The following is a 17,546-nucleotide window of genomic DNA, read 5'->3' as shown; positions in this document are numbered from 1 at the left end:
ATTCCTGGCCTAAATTGGCAATTGCCCAAATTTGGTGCCTAAATTCAACTGCTGACCATCATATCCAGCAATAATTTTCTCCATGGGTGGAAAATTATTTTCTGTTTATATATCTAAACTATTCCTTTACATCTCTGAGAAAACCAGAGTTATTAGATTGACTAAGTTCACCAGAGAGTAAGTAAAATGATTTACCTTTCCTTTAGGACTCTTCTGATTAGCAGGATACATGAAGATCCCACCATACATCAATGTACGGTGAACATCAGCTACCATGGATCCCACATACCTGGCGCCATATGGGGAACTGCCATCCTGAAAAACATAGATTAAAGCATTATATCTACCAGGCCAGACAGCTAGTAGCACAGCAAAATATGATTTTGTTATAAAATGGGAATCAAAGGTGCTTAATTCAATGGCTGCTTATGGACACTGTAAATAGCTAAACCAGCCTGAAGCTTAGCCTTTTGTAAGACATAGTGATTGTCTGTGGGGTTCTAAAATAAGCACTTTAAAGAGCTGCATTGACAGTATGGAAACCAGGGTACCTGTAATTTGAGTGCACAATTTGGTAGCAAACCCCTCTCCTGTGAAAAAGCAAGGGCTGCAGTGAGTGAAAACTTCTTCACATGATCAGAACAAGGTACCCATTTGGTTGCTGATCCTTCACTGGTTCTTGAGCCAGGGCATGAGAAGGGATGTCATTGTTCACTACACATCCTGGTGGTTCCCAGAGGACTCCAGCTTTTTCCTTCTAGCTTATTTGGCAAGTTGTGAAATTGATCGTAGCATTCATTCTGCAGTTTGGTTTGGGAGATAGCAATTTATTCATGAATGTAGTTTATCTTCCTCTCAGATTAGAAATTAATGTTGTTGAAGGAGAGGTCATTTTAGTGAGAGCAATCAGGGAAGTATTCATATCAGTCCCAGGTCTGCTGGTCATAAAAATGGTAAGGTAGGAAGTGTAGACGACAAGTAAGATGTCTTGCACAAATAGAAGTTATATACACCAAATAAGATCCACCCAAGAAAAACAACACATCACTGTACTTTCATGAAGGAGCGATACACAATACAAATGTAAACCAAAATAAAGCTTTTTGAAAACTACTATGCCAAGAAGTCTGTTAGTCTTTTGATGTATCTCATTCTGTCTTCAATGAAGCAGAGGAGGAATTTTCACCTCCTCAGAAAATTGCTAGGGACTGGGACTTCATGCACATTTAATACACATATATATTCATGTATTGCAATGCTAAAAGCTTGAAAGACCTCTGAATTTTTTTTTTTTCTGTTTGGATCAGCAATCTAATAAGAAATCTTAGTGGTTTCTTCAAAGCTTGCCTTGTGCTGGTACTAGATCCACAAAAACACATAGAGAACTTGTTCAGCAATGCCAGCTCCAAGACCTTCAGACATCACAAGTTAGTCACCCTTCCCAGCAAAATCATGAGGTTCACTGGGAGAAAAAAAATCAACAAGTGGGAGGAAAAAACACAGATAGAGAAAAACATTCTATTTCAAAATAACTTTTTCAAATTGTTATATGCAACTGTGAAGTTTTGATACTTACTGTCTTTTAAAATGGGAAGTGATTCTATGAAATTACACAATATAAAGCAACACAACACTAGGAAGTTGAGTCCTAAGCTACTAAATATAAGACTTGGATGTTTGATACAGCTGGTAGTAAAATTGGAACAGAGAGCTGTTCCAGCCTAGGTAGTAACCCTTGTTCAACTGTATTTGTGCTGTTTTGCACAATTCTTTCTTCTTGTACACATTACGAGAACTATTGAAAATTCAGAGGAAAACAATACAAAGTATGAAAGACATGATGGATAAGACACAGCCTGGAGCTTTTATATTTAGTTTTGTTTAAGCCTTGCCCTATTACTTCCAGGCACAACTGAACAACATTTTTAAGTATTTGATCCCTTATTTTTCACAGCTTACCCTCAAATAATTGCATATTTAGCCTTCAAATGACAGCTTCTTCATCTCACAGCTGTTGCACTTGTGACTTTGCAACTGTAAAAGTCTGAGGTCAGAAAAAACCACCTTAAAAGATTAAAGAGAGACCGAAGCAAGTTTGCAGTTTAAGAAAAGATAAGTTTCAGGGAAAGATATGATAACAGTCTAGATTTACATTTAAAAACACAAAGGAAGATCTCTCTTTTATGGTTTCAGAAGGTGATAAGGCAAGTCTCAAGAAAAGTTTTTAAACACTAAGAAAAGTTATAATGTATTGACCATAAGCAGGCCCTGAAACAGACTGCTAAGTACTGCTTCTATGACATTATCAAATAAGGAGTATGCAACCCACTTACATGAAATTTACTGACCATGAGCTGCACAGCTGAGCCACCTGTGTACAAATCATCAGATATGTTTGGGATGTGCTGGATTTCCTATTCACGTGCAGGTCATTTACACAACTTCTGTGTACATGGGCGGTGTTCTGTGAAGCTGATCAGATGACACTGACAATTTTAGTTGCTTCTTACCCTGATAGAAATTAACCTGCTAGAAACAGGTGCTGAGACTGTGCTGAGAAAAATACAGAAGATGAGTTCCTTCATTCTGGTATGGTTATCACTTGAACCACAGACTAAAATATTCACTTCCCTTAACGTCCAGCTATTTTTTCGGGAGGAATAAATAGTCCTTTCAGTTATTAGAAATGTTACTTCTTGTTTCTCCAGTTTGGTCACTCATGCATTTTTCTTACAGATGAGAAAGTTAATAGGTGTTGCATGCATGTTGGCATATTACCAAGGCTGTCTTCTCAAACAAAATAACAGAGTATGAATGCTAGGGAGATTCATCCCGAGTTCTGAGAAATGCCAACCCGAGTGTTTGCTCAGTGAGCACTTTGCACTGGCTCAGCTGATGCTAATCAAAGTGTTAGAGAACCTTGATGTTCCCTTGGTCAGTGACCATGGCGTTTGACTAAACTTGTGATTGCTCTTTGTTTCACACTTTGTGCTGCTTTTCTTTGTTTAACCCAGAGGAAGAAAAATGGCTCATAACAGATAGGTCCTGTGATTTTTTTCTTCACAATGTGATGAAAGTAACGTTTTCACTTCTTTATTCTACTAATTTCTGACACGTATGTTCTGCCACAGCAGCACAAGACCATGTTTTTCCTGAATAACTATGTCTACTAGGAGAATGGAGAGAAAAAATCTTGTCTGTAGAATACAGCAACAACACCTGCATCCGTTGCTCCACATACAGGTATGGTGACAAAAGCACAGTGTTTTTGTTAGCGTTTTTATGTCACTGGGGCACAGCTGGGCTGGCTGGCAGAAGAATGCTTCATGCTAGAATGCGCTGTAGATTATAAGTTTCTGGTAGCTCGGCTAAGACAAATCCTCGACCAGGGAGTCTCCATTACATGGCTCTCAATCGACAAGCTGTGATGAGACTCAAATTCTCTTGTGGCCATAGGAAGCAAAGATAAAAATGGATGGAATAGCAAAGTACAACAATACCCACAGCAAGTTTCTGAGTTCTACAATCAGTGAACCAGTACCAGCTAGAGGCTAGGGCCCTGCAAGCATTACTGGAGGAAGAAGCCACTTTAGGAAGGACTTTTAGAGTAAAACTTGTGCAGAAACAGTTTCTGGCCCACCAATGCCCATTATGCAGTGTGGACTGGAGTAAACATGTTGCATTACAGGCAGCCTTGCTCTTACAGGTAATTAAGGAAGCAGGAGGAGATTTTGTGATACTTAAAAAAAAATTAGCTTTACTCTGGACTCTCATTCCAGAAGACACATACCTAGACAAATATTTCCCTTTAAGATCCACATGACAATGGCAAGAGGTTTCCAGCTGACCTGCAGAACAGCAGCACTTTTCCAGTACTTTAAATTCAGAATTGATGCCTTAGGTGAATGGTGATCCACAAGAAACTCTGAGGGTCAACATGGGTTTGTAGTCCAAACTGTCTGATCTGGGATGCTATTGTTAGATAGCAAGGAAAAATCCCTCTTCTCCATATAAATGGTTGATTTGTAATGTTTGGTCACCAATGACAGTGATACAGAACACGGGACAAGTTGTGGACAACATCCTACTTTGTTTGCCTGTTTAATTTTTAACTTTGCATTTTTCTGTAGCAGTGTTAGAGAGTCATCTGAATGTTGACCAAGACCACAGGAAGGAGGAAATAGAGGTAGAATCAAAGGAAAACAGGGATAAGAAAGCAACAAGTAGCTGAAATTAATGCCTAGTCTCTTGGCTTGTAGTGGCCAGAAGGCCATAGGGTGAGAGCAGTCCACCCGGTTAAGAAGGGTTCCCCCCTGTCCCCCACGTTAGTTATTCTTCAGGTCACAAGCAGGGATTATCCAGCAGATACCCCCCACTGCACTTCTGCATGCTGAAGAGAGGAAGACAATGACCAAAGTTGTCCAATGCTCCACCTGGGAGCTGCAGTGAAGGTAGGAGCATCACCAGCGTAGCTGTAGCTGGTAGAGCTTCCAGATGATACGAGGATGCAGGCTTCATGCTACAGAAGAGTAACAACACCTTCTCTCTCTTGTCTTTCCACAATGCAAATATAACGTCCTTTTTAGATCAAGGAACAGAGTTATGCTGTTTTCAAAACTCACATTCATAACAAGCTTTCAGATGGGCAGGGCACTTCCTTGTGCTTTCTGGCCATAACATTGGTGCCTTGCCCCTTCTCATGCAGAATCCTCTGCCCCAGAGCAGCAAAGTGATGTGCTTGCTCAGCACCCTTGAGGATGCTTCACCTGCCCCAAATAACCCATGCACTAATGTGCTGCTTGCCTTAAAGTAACAAAACCACCTTCTGCCAACTTCTGTTGCATGAGTGCAACAACACTTTCAATAGGTTTTCCTCAAATGAAACACAGATTTGAGATAAAATCATGTTTGCAAATGAGGTTTTTCCTGTATGTCCTAACCTAAGGATTTAGTGAGTCACATGATAGAGCTGTCTTCACTGAGCCTGTGGTGAAATAGCTGTCTGGTCTTTCCGCTGCATTTGAAATCTCTTCAGTCCTTTTATAGTTGCCTGGGGTTGACTATGTGTTTAAGAGTTTTACTTTCAGCAACACTTGGGTGGTTTGCAGAAACACAAATTAATAATTCCAGTGCTAGTGCATTATACTGAATAAACAGCTTGACATAACATGAGCAGAAGGAGAAGCGCAGATGTCCTCCTCTTTCCCAGCTGGAGTAGTTTTCAGGAAGTATGAACGTTGTGTCATGGGCTTCTGCTTCTCTCACACTTGGACTGAAAGCAGACTTTGAAGTTTCAAAATAACCTCAAATATTCAAAATGAATATATTTTAAATGCTGTGAAGTATCACCCTCTGCAGCTACAATCTGGGTAATATGGAAAAGAGGTTTTGGTAAAAAGTCAGCATTGCAGCTATATCCAATGTAGTAAATTCATATTTTTCAGATCAGAAGATGCTTCTCACAGGATTATGGTTTAAACTCTTACTCGTTGTGTTTCCCTTTTACAGCACTCTGAAGTTTTCTGCTGTATACATTGAACTTTACATGAGTACTGTATAAATATTCTCGACAACTAATAGCTTAAAAAAATCCTATAGCTTTTTTTATTTTTTTTCAACAGAAAGGTCATTAAAACCAGTTTCCTGGGTAAATTCAGTCCTGAGCAGTTCCACATCACCATATTTCATTTTGACTTACTGGTCACACTGCCACACTTTCTAGAGAGCTTCTAGCTTTCCACATTGAGAGCTTGTGTTGTGTTCCTCCTAGCATTGACTAAACTTCCACAAGGAAGTTCATCAGATGTGGGATGTTCTCAGCTTTATCTCTGTGAAGGATACAGTATAATCCTCTTAACAATGGAATATAGTGAAATTGTGCCTCACACCATTTTTTTTTCAACCTATGGGTTGGTTTTTGCTCTATATGATGCAAGTCATCAGTGCAAGTGTGACGTTGTGTGTCTCAGATGCAAGCGTGTACAGGAAGAATAAGGTGATGTCACCCTGATCTCTGCAAGTACCTTCTGTGCAGTACATAGAATCATGCCCAAACGCCCAGCTGCACGTATGAATGAGATGCATATTCAGATAAGCTAGAAAAGAAGGGTAACACCATATTTTGCTGGCACAGTTTCAGAGTTTTGTTGAAAAACCTGGTTCTTCATGCACAACGTATTTTCCTCCACACAGTGATGAACAAGCTGTGAATTTACTTACAGAAGTCTAAGTTATAAAAGATACCAGGGCACCAGAAACAAACACATCACATGTATATCCAAAATGGACCTGCTGGCACGAAAGGGTTACATGGGGCTGAACTTCAAATCCTTTCCCATCAGTCAGGACTGCGTGGAATGCAGTGCTTGCCGGCGCAAAGTACATTGGGTGCAGTGCTAATATTTTCTTACCTCAGGGAATTTCTTCTTTTGTAAATATTCTGTCATTGCAGGATCAAAATATTTTGCATAACCTTCATTGAGACTGTATACCTTCCCTTTTTTCTTGATTTTAACATCTCTGTCCACCAAAATAAATTCACCAAGAGCCTACAGAAGAACAGGGTAGACAAGCTATTAGCAAGCAGCAGAAAATTTTGTAGAGTTTCTGTAACATTCTGTAACACTAGAGATGGCAGACACACTAGCACAGTTTGGACCTTTCAGCACTAGTCTTGCGTAAAACTTTAAAATTTTCAATTTCAGATAGAGCAGAAAGCACAGAATCTTCGTTAAGTTCATGAAAACTTGTCACATTGGTAATATAAACAAAAAGCAATTAAATTGTAGTAGTTAGCATATCAAAAGAACACCAGTCATCCATGAAAGCAGATGAATCATGAATCTGTCCACAAATCATAAGGTTGCATATTAAGAAATTACACTGCCTTCTGATTTTTGAACTTTCCTTGCCTCTCTTGTCTAAATATCTTAAAGTGAATGTGGGCAGCTCCCTGCAGGTCTTGCTGTCTGCAGTTTGAGTGCAACTTCCACCTTCTTTTCCTCTCTCTCTAACAAGAACTGTTCAACTCCCTGTTCTTCCCACTTGGAATGAGCCTATATATAAAGGTTAAAAGGAATTTTGATAATAATGCATCCTTCTGTCAAAAAATCCTCCTGTGTTATTGCCCACATCTAATGCTGGTTTTTCAAATGACCGGTCTCCTTCTTGCATTCCTCTAGTAACACTTGTTGGGCTCCAGGGCTGGGACCGAGGGGTGACATAACCAATTGTATGGGTATGGTTGTGCTTTTGCAAATTGTTGGGTATGCAACTTAGAGGACTTAGCCATAGAACTAAATTGCACTCAAGAAATCAGACACCACTTTGCATGAACTGTATCAAAAAACAGTCCTTGCTCCAGGCCAAACACTGAACATGCTAAGGTTCTTCTACAGGCAGAAAAAGCAAGAATAAGAAAAAAGCAGTAGTCCTTTATGTGGAGGCAAAGACACTGTTCAGAATAAATTTTCTTGAGAGTTTGTGCAAACTAACAGTCTGGTTTGAATGCATGGGGTTTCAAATGCTATTTAACTTAAACTCTCCTTCACTGAGTAGAAAAAACAAACAGAGGTATTGCAACCAACATACTTATGTATGATTAAATATTTGTAAAGTGGAGGTGGGATGCTCCAGGACATGGGTGAAAAAAGAATCGAACAAATTGCCTAGATTACGGAGACAAGGAGTAACAAAAATGGGTAAACACCAAAATCTCAAAACGATAGTGGCAGTGTGATTAACACTATGACTGTACCGGATCGAGCATGAAGCAGTCCACTCCTTGCCCTGTGGAGAGGGCGACCAGCGTAGCACTGCCGTACAGGGCATAGCCTGCAGCAACAATATTGCGTCCAGGCTGCAAAGCATCTTTTTCAGAGGGCTCACTGTCTGTTTCCTAAGGAAAAAATTACCATTGGACTGAAGGTTAAATTCTTATGAGAAACAATAAAAACAAGACTTCAATAATAATATGGGGCATTTTTGTGTCTATGCAGGCCTTTGAAACAAGCAAAATGTAAATCGTTCCCACTAGTTCAGGGCAAGTTTCATACAAGTACCTGTGCACGCTGGGGCAGGACGCTGAGAGTTTGTTATTTTATACATGTCATGCAATGAACATGATACTTGCAACAAAGCTGATACCTTAGCATTACAGCCCATTCTATTAAATCAATATCATCAGAAATCTGAGACAGAACAGAGGTACTAATTTTCTGTAAATATAAACATAAGCTATCATGCTGACACCACTCAAAAAGAGTTACTATGAGGTGAATGAAATAATTAACATTACAGAAAATTGCTTACAGTAATGCAGCCTAAAAGGGTACATGGTGCAATATGATGGAACCAAGATTGTGCATTGGTCTCTACTGGTGAAAAGATGGGTAACTGAAGTGATATAGAAGTTCATAATATATAAAATAACAAGTGTATTTGAATATGTAATGTGTGCCTGTGTGCAGGTATGCATATGTAATTCTACACAGAACATTCACATGGCATTTTACTTCAGGCTTTTAATCAATTTCTGACACTCATATTTTGATTTGGTACTTTGATTATCACTGAACAGCAATAGCCCAAGCAGACCTGGTGCAAATATTTCCAGCCAGCTCTGGGGGTATGCCTCAGACACGAGAGTTTGACTGGTGGGGTAAGAAAGGAGAACAGCCAAGAGTACTTGGAGTAATGGCTTTAAACTGAAAGAGGGTAGATTTTGATTAGATATATTTTTCTCAAAACCTTTTAGTATTATTATTATTTTGCCAAGTTCTTCTGTGGAAAAAATTCAGTTGTCAACCAGCTCTTCATGGAAGCTGAAATATAGCATGAACTCATACATCTGGTACACACACAGTCCCTTGGTATTACTCTATGTCAAGCTGCTTATTCAGAGAGGTTACAGTGCACATGATAAAGGAAGGGCATCTAAAACCTCTATTTGTATATTCCAGAGCTTTGAATACTGACTACTAGTGGCTAATCATTTGCTAAACAATCTTTTACAGAACCAACTCTTATAGCCTACATAGCATCTTATTTTTCAAAAACACATCTCCATGGAACATACATCTCAATCTCAAAAGCAATGGTTGTCTATAGTAGACTATTGGCAACATTAAATGCAGAATTAAACATACATTTCCACAACTAGTTGCAAACATATGATTCTCCTAGCTTGCTGTATGCTTTCTTCATTAAACAAAAATTAGTTTTGTATAAATACAGTAAAGAGATTTGTTTTGTAGACCATGGTTTACATACACTATACGTAACTGCTGGTTACATATGATATTGGTTTTCCATTCTTCTTCACAACTGTGTTTCCATGAGCCAGTTTCCAAAAGGAAGGAAAAAAGCTCAGTCTCAAACAACCATTTTGCAGAGTTTGTCAGACTAGATATTTCATTGTTCGGACTGCAGGGTTTTGTCCTGCTGAGTACTACGTTGTGTGAAATGAACCGAGAAATTAAGCTGGCCAGCAGACTGATAGCTGCTGAATGTTTTCACTTCATTCTGGTGCACAGGTGGATTTCTTTACTATTGTGTTGTGACTATGGGATGGCGGTAGTGAAATCTCTTATAAGGCCTTTATGCAAAGCACTGAAATACGCAGAGGGATTGCAGAGAAGCTCTGACAAGTGTTGACACAGTCATTTTGGCTCGTTGTTGGTGTGAAGAAGATGAAACAAGGTCTGCAGAGTCTGGCTATAGGGCTACCCTCAGGAGGTATCTGTTTTTTGAAAATTTTTGCATGTATGATTTGCTCACATCACATGAGGGAGTTCTCATGAACATTGGGAGCAGCTCTGGAAGGACTTGGTTTCCAGGTCTCTGTTTGACTCATGTGCTTCGTGAGTATCCCTTGCATTTGCCCTGAATTCTTACACCTTCTCCATGGGGGACCACATGGAGGGTAGGACATTTTCCTCATGACAATGAAGGGGGGGAAATAAAATACATCTGAAGTACTGGGCAAAGTTACAAATTAAAACAATGGAACAAAGCAGCAGAGTTTTATAGCATGAATGTACAGTATGAATTGAGAGCTGTAGGTTCAGCTCAGTGCCATGAAAAATTGTGAAGAACACAAACAAAAACTACTCATTGTCAGCATATCCTGACACTCCAGCAGCTGAGAGCTCCTCAGCAGCAGTAACTGTCAAGGTCCTATCCCTTGGTCTGGCCTCTTCTGGTTCAGCAAGGCTCCTCCATCAGCCCCACTTTTCTGATGTTTCTGGCCTTTTTAACAGTACCAGCCATGCTTCAGAAAGGAAAAGCCAGGTGGAAAATTAAATAAACCTAAGATGGCATTTATTTTCCAGTGGTTTTCTCTAAGAAACCGATGCAGTGCTTTTCTGTTAGGAGGCAATGGTACTTGCCACCGTGGTGGTGGCTCTGGATTGGGCACAGCCAAAGAACCATTTCCAGGTTTGAAATGTATTGGCTAAGTCTGGCGTTTGTGGAAAAGTGCTGATTATCTTTTTTTCCTAAAATGAGGCAAATATTTCCGTTCTGGAGAGTGTGCCTTTGGAAATGAAATTAAGGTGCTGACATGGTGAGAAAGTCAGTCATGCGATCATTTGAGAACTGGAAGGTACCAAATATCAGACAGGTGGTAAGGATCATCCTTTGGAATTACAATTGTTCTAGGTTTTCCAAAATGATGTTCATGAACCTTAACTAGCTTGAAATTATATTTTCTTTCTTAAGTGATTCTTATCTGCTGGGATAAACATCTCACTTTTATTCCTTTCACACTACCCTTCAGTAACAATCAATAAAGCATTTATTATTATTTCATTATTTCAAAGTGTTTGAAGTTAATAGTGTTGAAAGTTAACAGTGTTGCTATGAAATTGTCTGAGAGGAAGGCACATTAATTAACATGTACTTTAGAATTAGCATTTTAATGGAAAGAATTATGCAAGGGAAAAGTCTGTAAATTCAACATTGTTTCTAATTTTCCAGGGAAAATTCATAAGTTGTTCTTGTAATTTATAAACTGTGCTTTATCCTAGCAGCAGGGTTTTCATTTGGATATCAAACATTTATGCAAAGCAATGTAAGTTTCTTTTTATGAGGTGCCAAAGGGTATCCATCCACATGAAAACCAATAACTTAGAAACAGTATTTACAACAAATATGTTAATATATGTTAGAACAACGACAGCTATGGAAGAATCAGAAAATTATCTGAAAACTTGAACATTTGGGAATGACGAGTTCTTTGGGAAATGTTTCTATTCTGAAGCAGAATCCTACAGAAGACTGGGCAGTCCATAGTGTTTACACACATTAACAGGTCAGTTAAAGATGGTAGAGAAATCTAATACGTATTTCAAGATGCCAAGCTATATTAATCACACTGAGCACTTCCCTTTATAGTTACACGGAGTAACTTAACATTTCTAAAGAGAAAGCTAATGTTTAGCATTTGTAAGATGGTGCTTACCACCTTTAAGAACAGTGGACAATGCAGCTATTGCCTACTGTAAATGTTGGGAGGTGCTCTAGTCTTCTAGGCTCTCTTTAGAGAAATAAATTAAAAGGCTGGGAATCTCTGTGCTTTCCATAAGAGCACATGGCATGGATTGCATCCATACAGCTAAGTTCTCTTTTCTGCAAAAAGCAAGATGTTAGATGGTACTGGAGGTAGTTCCTGGGCTGCTCTTTCCACAAGCCATGCCGAGGCGTCATCTCAGTGTTGTCTGGCCTGGGCTGCATCTGTGATGGGAGTTTGCACTAACCTTTGACAGTGTGGAGAGCCATATGCCAGCACTTGGCTTATGCCATGACCCTCTTGAGATGGTGCCATAACTATTTGGTTTACTAATAGATGCACATTCTCAACAGTGATGGTTAGTGTATTGCCTGCCAGAAATGTGAAAAATGAGGACTAGCCAGTTGAAGATTACAAGTTAAAAGATGAGGGCAGACTTCAAAAACGTATCTTCATATGTTTGAAGTGTAGCATCTGAGTGTGCAAAGACTTCTTTGAAGTCACAGGTACTGTAAATGTTACTTCACAATAGTAATGGCTGCAGGTCTCCCATGGTCATATGACTGTGATCTCAGGCTTTCAGAAAAACACCAACTGCTGGGAGATTAGCAGTCAAATCACAAGACTTGGCATGACTCCAGCTACTAACTTATGTTACTTAGCTGCGCAGTTGCTGTTCTGTGCAGCTCCATGGGAGCAGACATGCTGGCAGGGACCTGGCGGCTGTAGGTGACTGCTTCCTTCAGCCTCAGGTGGCCTCCATCATCAGCATGCTTACAAACTCCCGTCCATAACAGGCATAGCAACGCACATCGGGAGGCCATCACACTGCTAACCATGGTACAGTCCAGGCAGTGACCGTCAGCCCTCTCCAGTCACTATCCAGGAAGACAAATGCTGTGATTCGTGGGCACCGCAACACCCCTCAGTTCTCCTGCAGTGAGTAAAGCATCGCTGAAGGAGCTAACCAGCTACCTGATGTTGAGGGGGTTTTATTTAAGTGCCGTGTGTCTGGAGCAGAGAAGTGCTGCAACCAAACAATTTTGTGGGGCTGAGCACGTCCCCTTCCTGGGAATTCAGGCAGCATTTTAGCACAAGTCAAGTGACTCTCAGGTGTTACCTCTTCTACTCTTTCTAAGGCTCTGTTGATCCCAAAGACATCTAAAGGACCTAGGAAAGAAACTAAGCAAGTTGATATACCCAAGACATTTTGCTTTCACCAAGTGAATTGTGACATGTGTGCTTCATTCAGCCTCTTACCTTTTTGTAGATAGCAAATATTGTTCCTATTGGTGCCAAGCAGTCTATATTGGATGAGCCATCAAGAGGGTCAAAGCACACCACATATTTACCCTAAAACAGAATTGGCAAGGGAAGCATTAAATGATACATAGTCTTGCACTATTATTTCCTTTTACTTGACATTACTCATGTTTTCGTGACTGCATTTAGCCCTCCAAGCATGCCAGACATAGCTTGTCAGAGAGGGCTGCACTGTTGACCCAGCTGGCTCTGCAGCACAACACACACTCCCTGCTGGTCCTGCCAGAGAAATAGGAGAGGGCACATTTCTGCTTAGACAGCACAAAACTTGATGATAGAAAGGAGCACTCCTCTGCTGCCAAGCATTGCAAGAAATGGCTTGAAAGCAAAAGGAGTGACTCATTCTGGAAGCGAGCATCTTCCACGATGTTTTGTTGTTACATTTTGTTCTGAAGAAAAAGGATTTGCCCGTGATGTGAGACTGGAGGGTAAGAAGGCAGAAAGAAAACATCTTGCAGAAAGAGTAGGTTACATCAGCGTGAATGGTATCTCTCTGCAATAGTATCCCCTCGTGGGGGAAGCCTGATGAAGCAGTCGTGTTTCCTCTGGACACGTAACGTAAGACCCAGGTCTGCCAGCCTCTCATCTCATTTTATTTTGCCTAAATATTAATGTAATCCAAAACAGTTACACCGGTAGTCAGGGAATGTAATAGTACGCTTACACCTGGGGTCTGGGGTGTGTTAACAAGTTCCAAAAATAATTGGTCTCCACACTTCACAAAACTTCAATAATGTTTTTACCCTCTACAGCTCCTTTAGTTGTTGAAATCATGCCATCCACCACAGTTATTAATCATAACAATGCAGTAATGGTGAGAATTTTCTAAATTCCCCCGGGAAGGGTTGGGTTTGGGGCCAGGGCCAGATTTCATACTTGAAACAAGAGTGCCACCTGCTGCTGCCTGATCCGAGAACCCCCTGAAGGCAGGAGCTGCACAGACCCGCTTCTCTTTTGGGGTGATGAAGGCCTCCTTGTTCTCCTCTGTGACCAGGACGCAGGTACTGTAGGAGGACTGGAGCATATTAATCACCAGGGAGTTGGATAATACATCCAGCTTCTTCACTTCATCACCAGTCACATTCACAGTGCCAGCTATACCAAACCTACAGAAAAGTAAAAGTATCAAGAAACCTGAGGGAGGCCAATGTTAAAGGTTTTTAGGAAAAAAATAAGTCAGGGTGGCTCCTTCCTCTCATCTCCCCACACCTCTAACCTTTGGATTAAACTGCTGAGGTGCATTAGGAGACAGTTTTTGCTGCGAGAAATTAAAAGCATGCATGAGAAAGAGAAAGGGTGATGGCATAATTTTGGGGCTTTACCTGGGTCCTTTTGCTCCTGCTTGGATATTCTCCAGGCCAGGAGCAGAGCCCACAACCAGGCCAGTGGGTGCCAGGCTTCCCTAGCAGCCCCACAAAGCAGCTGGCAGCAGCCGTGAGGAAGGAGAAAGGGCAGTTAGCACCTGTTTTATTTTCTGCTGCTGGCTGCTCAAAGCTCTGTGATGGTCCTCTAACCCACTCAATTCCCAGCAACCCCAAAATCAGAATCTTTAAAGACACCCCAAATAATTCTCCATGCTGAACTGCATCTCAGGACCAAGGTCAGTTTTATTCTGTGATCCTTGTCTGAGTTAGGATGATGATTCATCTCCCTACCCTGATTTTAGCAATATACTAAGGATGTAGTATATAGTAGCATACGTATTTCTGAGATTTCAATTTGAGGAAACACTGTTTAGACCTATTGTGTGTGGTCCAGGCACCTTAGAAGTATAAGGAATCCTACAGGGAATAGATACAGCATTTTTATTCATTATGGGAAAAAAAAGAAAAGTAAGCGAAGCAAGGGGAAAGGGGCAACTAATCAGTCTCTAGGATGTGGGTCAGCAGCAGACCTTAGTTGGGGGCAGGGAAGATCTTTTGTCTTACTCAAAGCTCAAAGCTGCCTGAGCTTTTCAGAAGTGTTGAGGGTTTTTGGCACTATATTTTGGAGTGCCAACATACTGGAAAGGACCATGATTTTCAGGGAGTGCTAAGCACCCATTGTCTAGTTGGTGTGTTTTCAGTCACATTCCCAGCTCAAGTCTATGGCTTAGAAAAAGTCCTCCTTTACTTTTGGATGGCAAATTTGTTAAATTCATGCTGAGCTCTTTAACATTGAAGAAGTCACTTCACAGTCTCCTATTTGGAGGTGCTAGAAAAGTCAGAGCTCTGTAACTTCGCAAATGAAGATGAACGCAAGCCAGTCACCATGGTTGAAAGTTTGCCATGGGAATTTCTGAAATGTCTTGGTTAGTTGCAGTAATTTGAATGGTGCAAGTTACTAATTTGTGTGTTTGGATACTTTAGATATTGCTGGTTCACCACCTAAAGCTTTTGTTTATCACAAGAGACATATGCTCCTTAACATAAATGTTTTCTTTCTGAAGGGAAGCTTTATGTAGCACAGTAGCTGTGTGTCCTGTAGGCTAGGTGGCTATTCCACCTCTAGACTACCAAATAGAGGTTCTCCCCTCTTATTAAATATTTCAGAGGTTGCATATTGAATGAGATAAAATGAATGAGATATGAATGAGATAAAAGCAACAATTCCTCTAAGGGAAGGGAGGCAAAACAGCTCAGCTTCACCTAGTAAGTACAGACACAAAGTATATTTTAACAATTAGGGCATAGGAGCCTGTCACTGCTAACTTTGAGGATGTCTCATGGCCTTTCTACATATTGTGGTCCATGCCTGTACAGTGAGGGTGATAACACTGAGACACTGAATTCATGATTTGCAAAGATCATTGAAGACTTTTACCAAATAGTCAACAGAAGCACAAAAAACGCCAGTGTTACACACTTCAGTGTTTCTATGGATAAAAAAGAAAAATCCAAAACCAAATTACAAATGTTTTCCTTCTTACACAAATATATTCCCTGTCTTACTTATGTATGTATGGATATGTACATACATAAGGGCATGTGCAGAAAAAATGTCTTTCAAGACATAACAAAACCTGTATATTTTAAATGCATAATTTTATTAGGATATTCCAGCTCTCTGAACTGCTTCAGATAGATCACCATTAAAAGAATGACACTGATGTCTGTTTCACCTGTATGTGTGAAGAAAAGCTTGGTTCATTCCAGGCTTTGCTAAGGCAATTCTTTATTCCATTTGCCAAACCACTAGATGACAAATTTTTATGTTTGTTTTTCATATAGGGCCCTTTAAGACTCCCCACCTGTAACCCTGATACTACTCGAGGAAGGAAGGGGAAATGCACTCATGCATGGCAGCATATGGTGTTTCTTGAAGGGCTGTGGTGTTAGACTATTACTTGTACTGCAGTCAGGCAGAACATCAGCTTCTGAAGATAAGCCAAGCCCTGATTCGCACAGCTCAGCACAGGGCTTGTATGTTAGCAGCAAATGCCATGGTGTGATATTCTACATTAAAAATATCATGGTGTGATATTCTAGAAGGATCACAGTAGATTTAAAAATACATTAATATCAGCATTTACAAGGGATAATGAGGTGAGCAGTGCATTGAGGTTCTGACTTAAATTTTTAGAGTAAAACATTACAGAACAGCATTTAATTTAAATATCTACCTCGTGCCCAATTTTAAAATGCTCCGGAAAGAGAGATCTCCCACTTCCCACTCTTGATAAGCCAGGCAGTCACCTCATACCCACAGTCACTCATCTTAAAAAAGACACTTCCAGTGTATTTATGAATCCCTGCCCACTCCCCAGCCTTGCTGTGCAAGCAGCTGTCTCTCTACCTCCTCTTCCTCCCCGTATCGCTAGGTAGGACTCACATGTGGGCAAGGCCTGCCTTTCTGACTGCGGAGGAAATGGCCTTTATGGCAGTCAGCATGGAGTTGAGCAGCTGTGTCAGCTCCCCTGTCGCTCCTTTAACACGGCGTCCCTTCTCCATAACAAATCGCGTGAGTGTCAGCATATCCGTTTCGAAGGGGGTTTTGTCGGACATTTTTGCTGGGTACCAGAGTTCCTATCTTCTCGGCTGAACGAGACGCTTTCTTGCTGCCTTGAGATCCCGTGCGGCCGTTTTATTTTGAGGTGCAGCTGTTGGCTGCTTTGCTGGTCAGAGTTTATTAAGTTGTTTCTGAGATCATGTGATTGAGTGCTCAGAATAACTGCACCCCAGGCTGGCTCCACGGCTCCTCTGGGATGCGGGAAGGGAGCCTGAGACAGGCCTACAGCTGAGCAACCACTGTTTGGCTGCCCTCCCCACACACCAAAATTAGTGATGTGCAGATCTAGCAACATATTCTAATTGTGTGTTAGACTGTTTGCTAACTGCAAGACTATACAATGCAAAACTCGTGCTGACTGCTTAGCTGAAAACTGCTTTCCCGCAGATGCTGCTCAGCGAAGAGCTCAGCATAGTCAAGGCAAAGTGCATAATTTGCAAGGCACCAGAAGTGAAGACAAAGGGCACCAGTAACCATGTGTGCCACAGTGCCCTGCGTCAGAGCATCCACCATGTTGTGACTCTGAACTGTGAGGTTCCCTTCCCATATCGCCTTAATCCCTGCTTGCTCACCCACTTTTGGCCTCCTCCATAGAGGAGGGTTTTGAAGGTGTACAGCACATCCCAGGGGAATCAACAGCAGCTGTAGGGTGCATCTAGACATACATTTATTAAAGATGGTTTATGTTGTTAGTTTATCTTGACAGGCTTTAGAGGTGGGCCAATGC

The 17,546-nt window shown here is 40.9% G+C and overlaps 1 protein-coding gene across 1 annotated transcript in view; it reads right to left on the bottom strand.

The window, feature by feature from the left end:
• The window catches only part of LOC104462079 (fructose-1,6-bisphosphatase isozyme 2), a 20,645-nt gene extending 3,196 nt beyond the window's left edge, over positions 1-17,449 (bottom strand). The window contains exons 1-7 of the mRNA XM_010073878.1: positions 17,392-17,449; positions 16,643-16,910; positions 13,776-13,938; positions 12,770-12,862; positions 7,757-7,897; positions 6,411-6,548; positions 196-315 (exon numbers count right to left, since the gene is read on the bottom strand). Of these exons, the coding sequence (XP_010072180.1) occupies positions 196-315; positions 6,411-6,548; positions 7,757-7,897; positions 12,770-12,862; positions 13,776-13,938; positions 16,643-16,815 (828 nt within the window). The 5' untranslated portion in view covers positions 16,816-16,910; positions 17,392-17,449. The remainder of the gene's footprint in view (positions 1-195; positions 316-6,410; positions 6,549-7,756; positions 7,898-12,769; positions 12,863-13,775; positions 13,939-16,642; positions 16,911-17,391) is intronic.
• Positions 17,450-17,546: the final 97 nt, after the last annotated feature.

The sequence above is a fragment of the Pterocles gutturalis genome, unplaced genomic scaffold (assembly GCF_000699245.1).
Source record: "Pterocles gutturalis isolate BGI_N339 unplaced genomic scaffold, ASM69924v1 scaffold47587, whole genome shotgun sequence".
NCBI classification, from domain to species: Eukaryota; Metazoa; Chordata; class Aves; order Pterocliformes; family Pteroclidae; genus Pterocles; species Pterocles gutturalis.
This window is presented reverse-complemented; position numbering and strand designations above follow the sequence as displayed.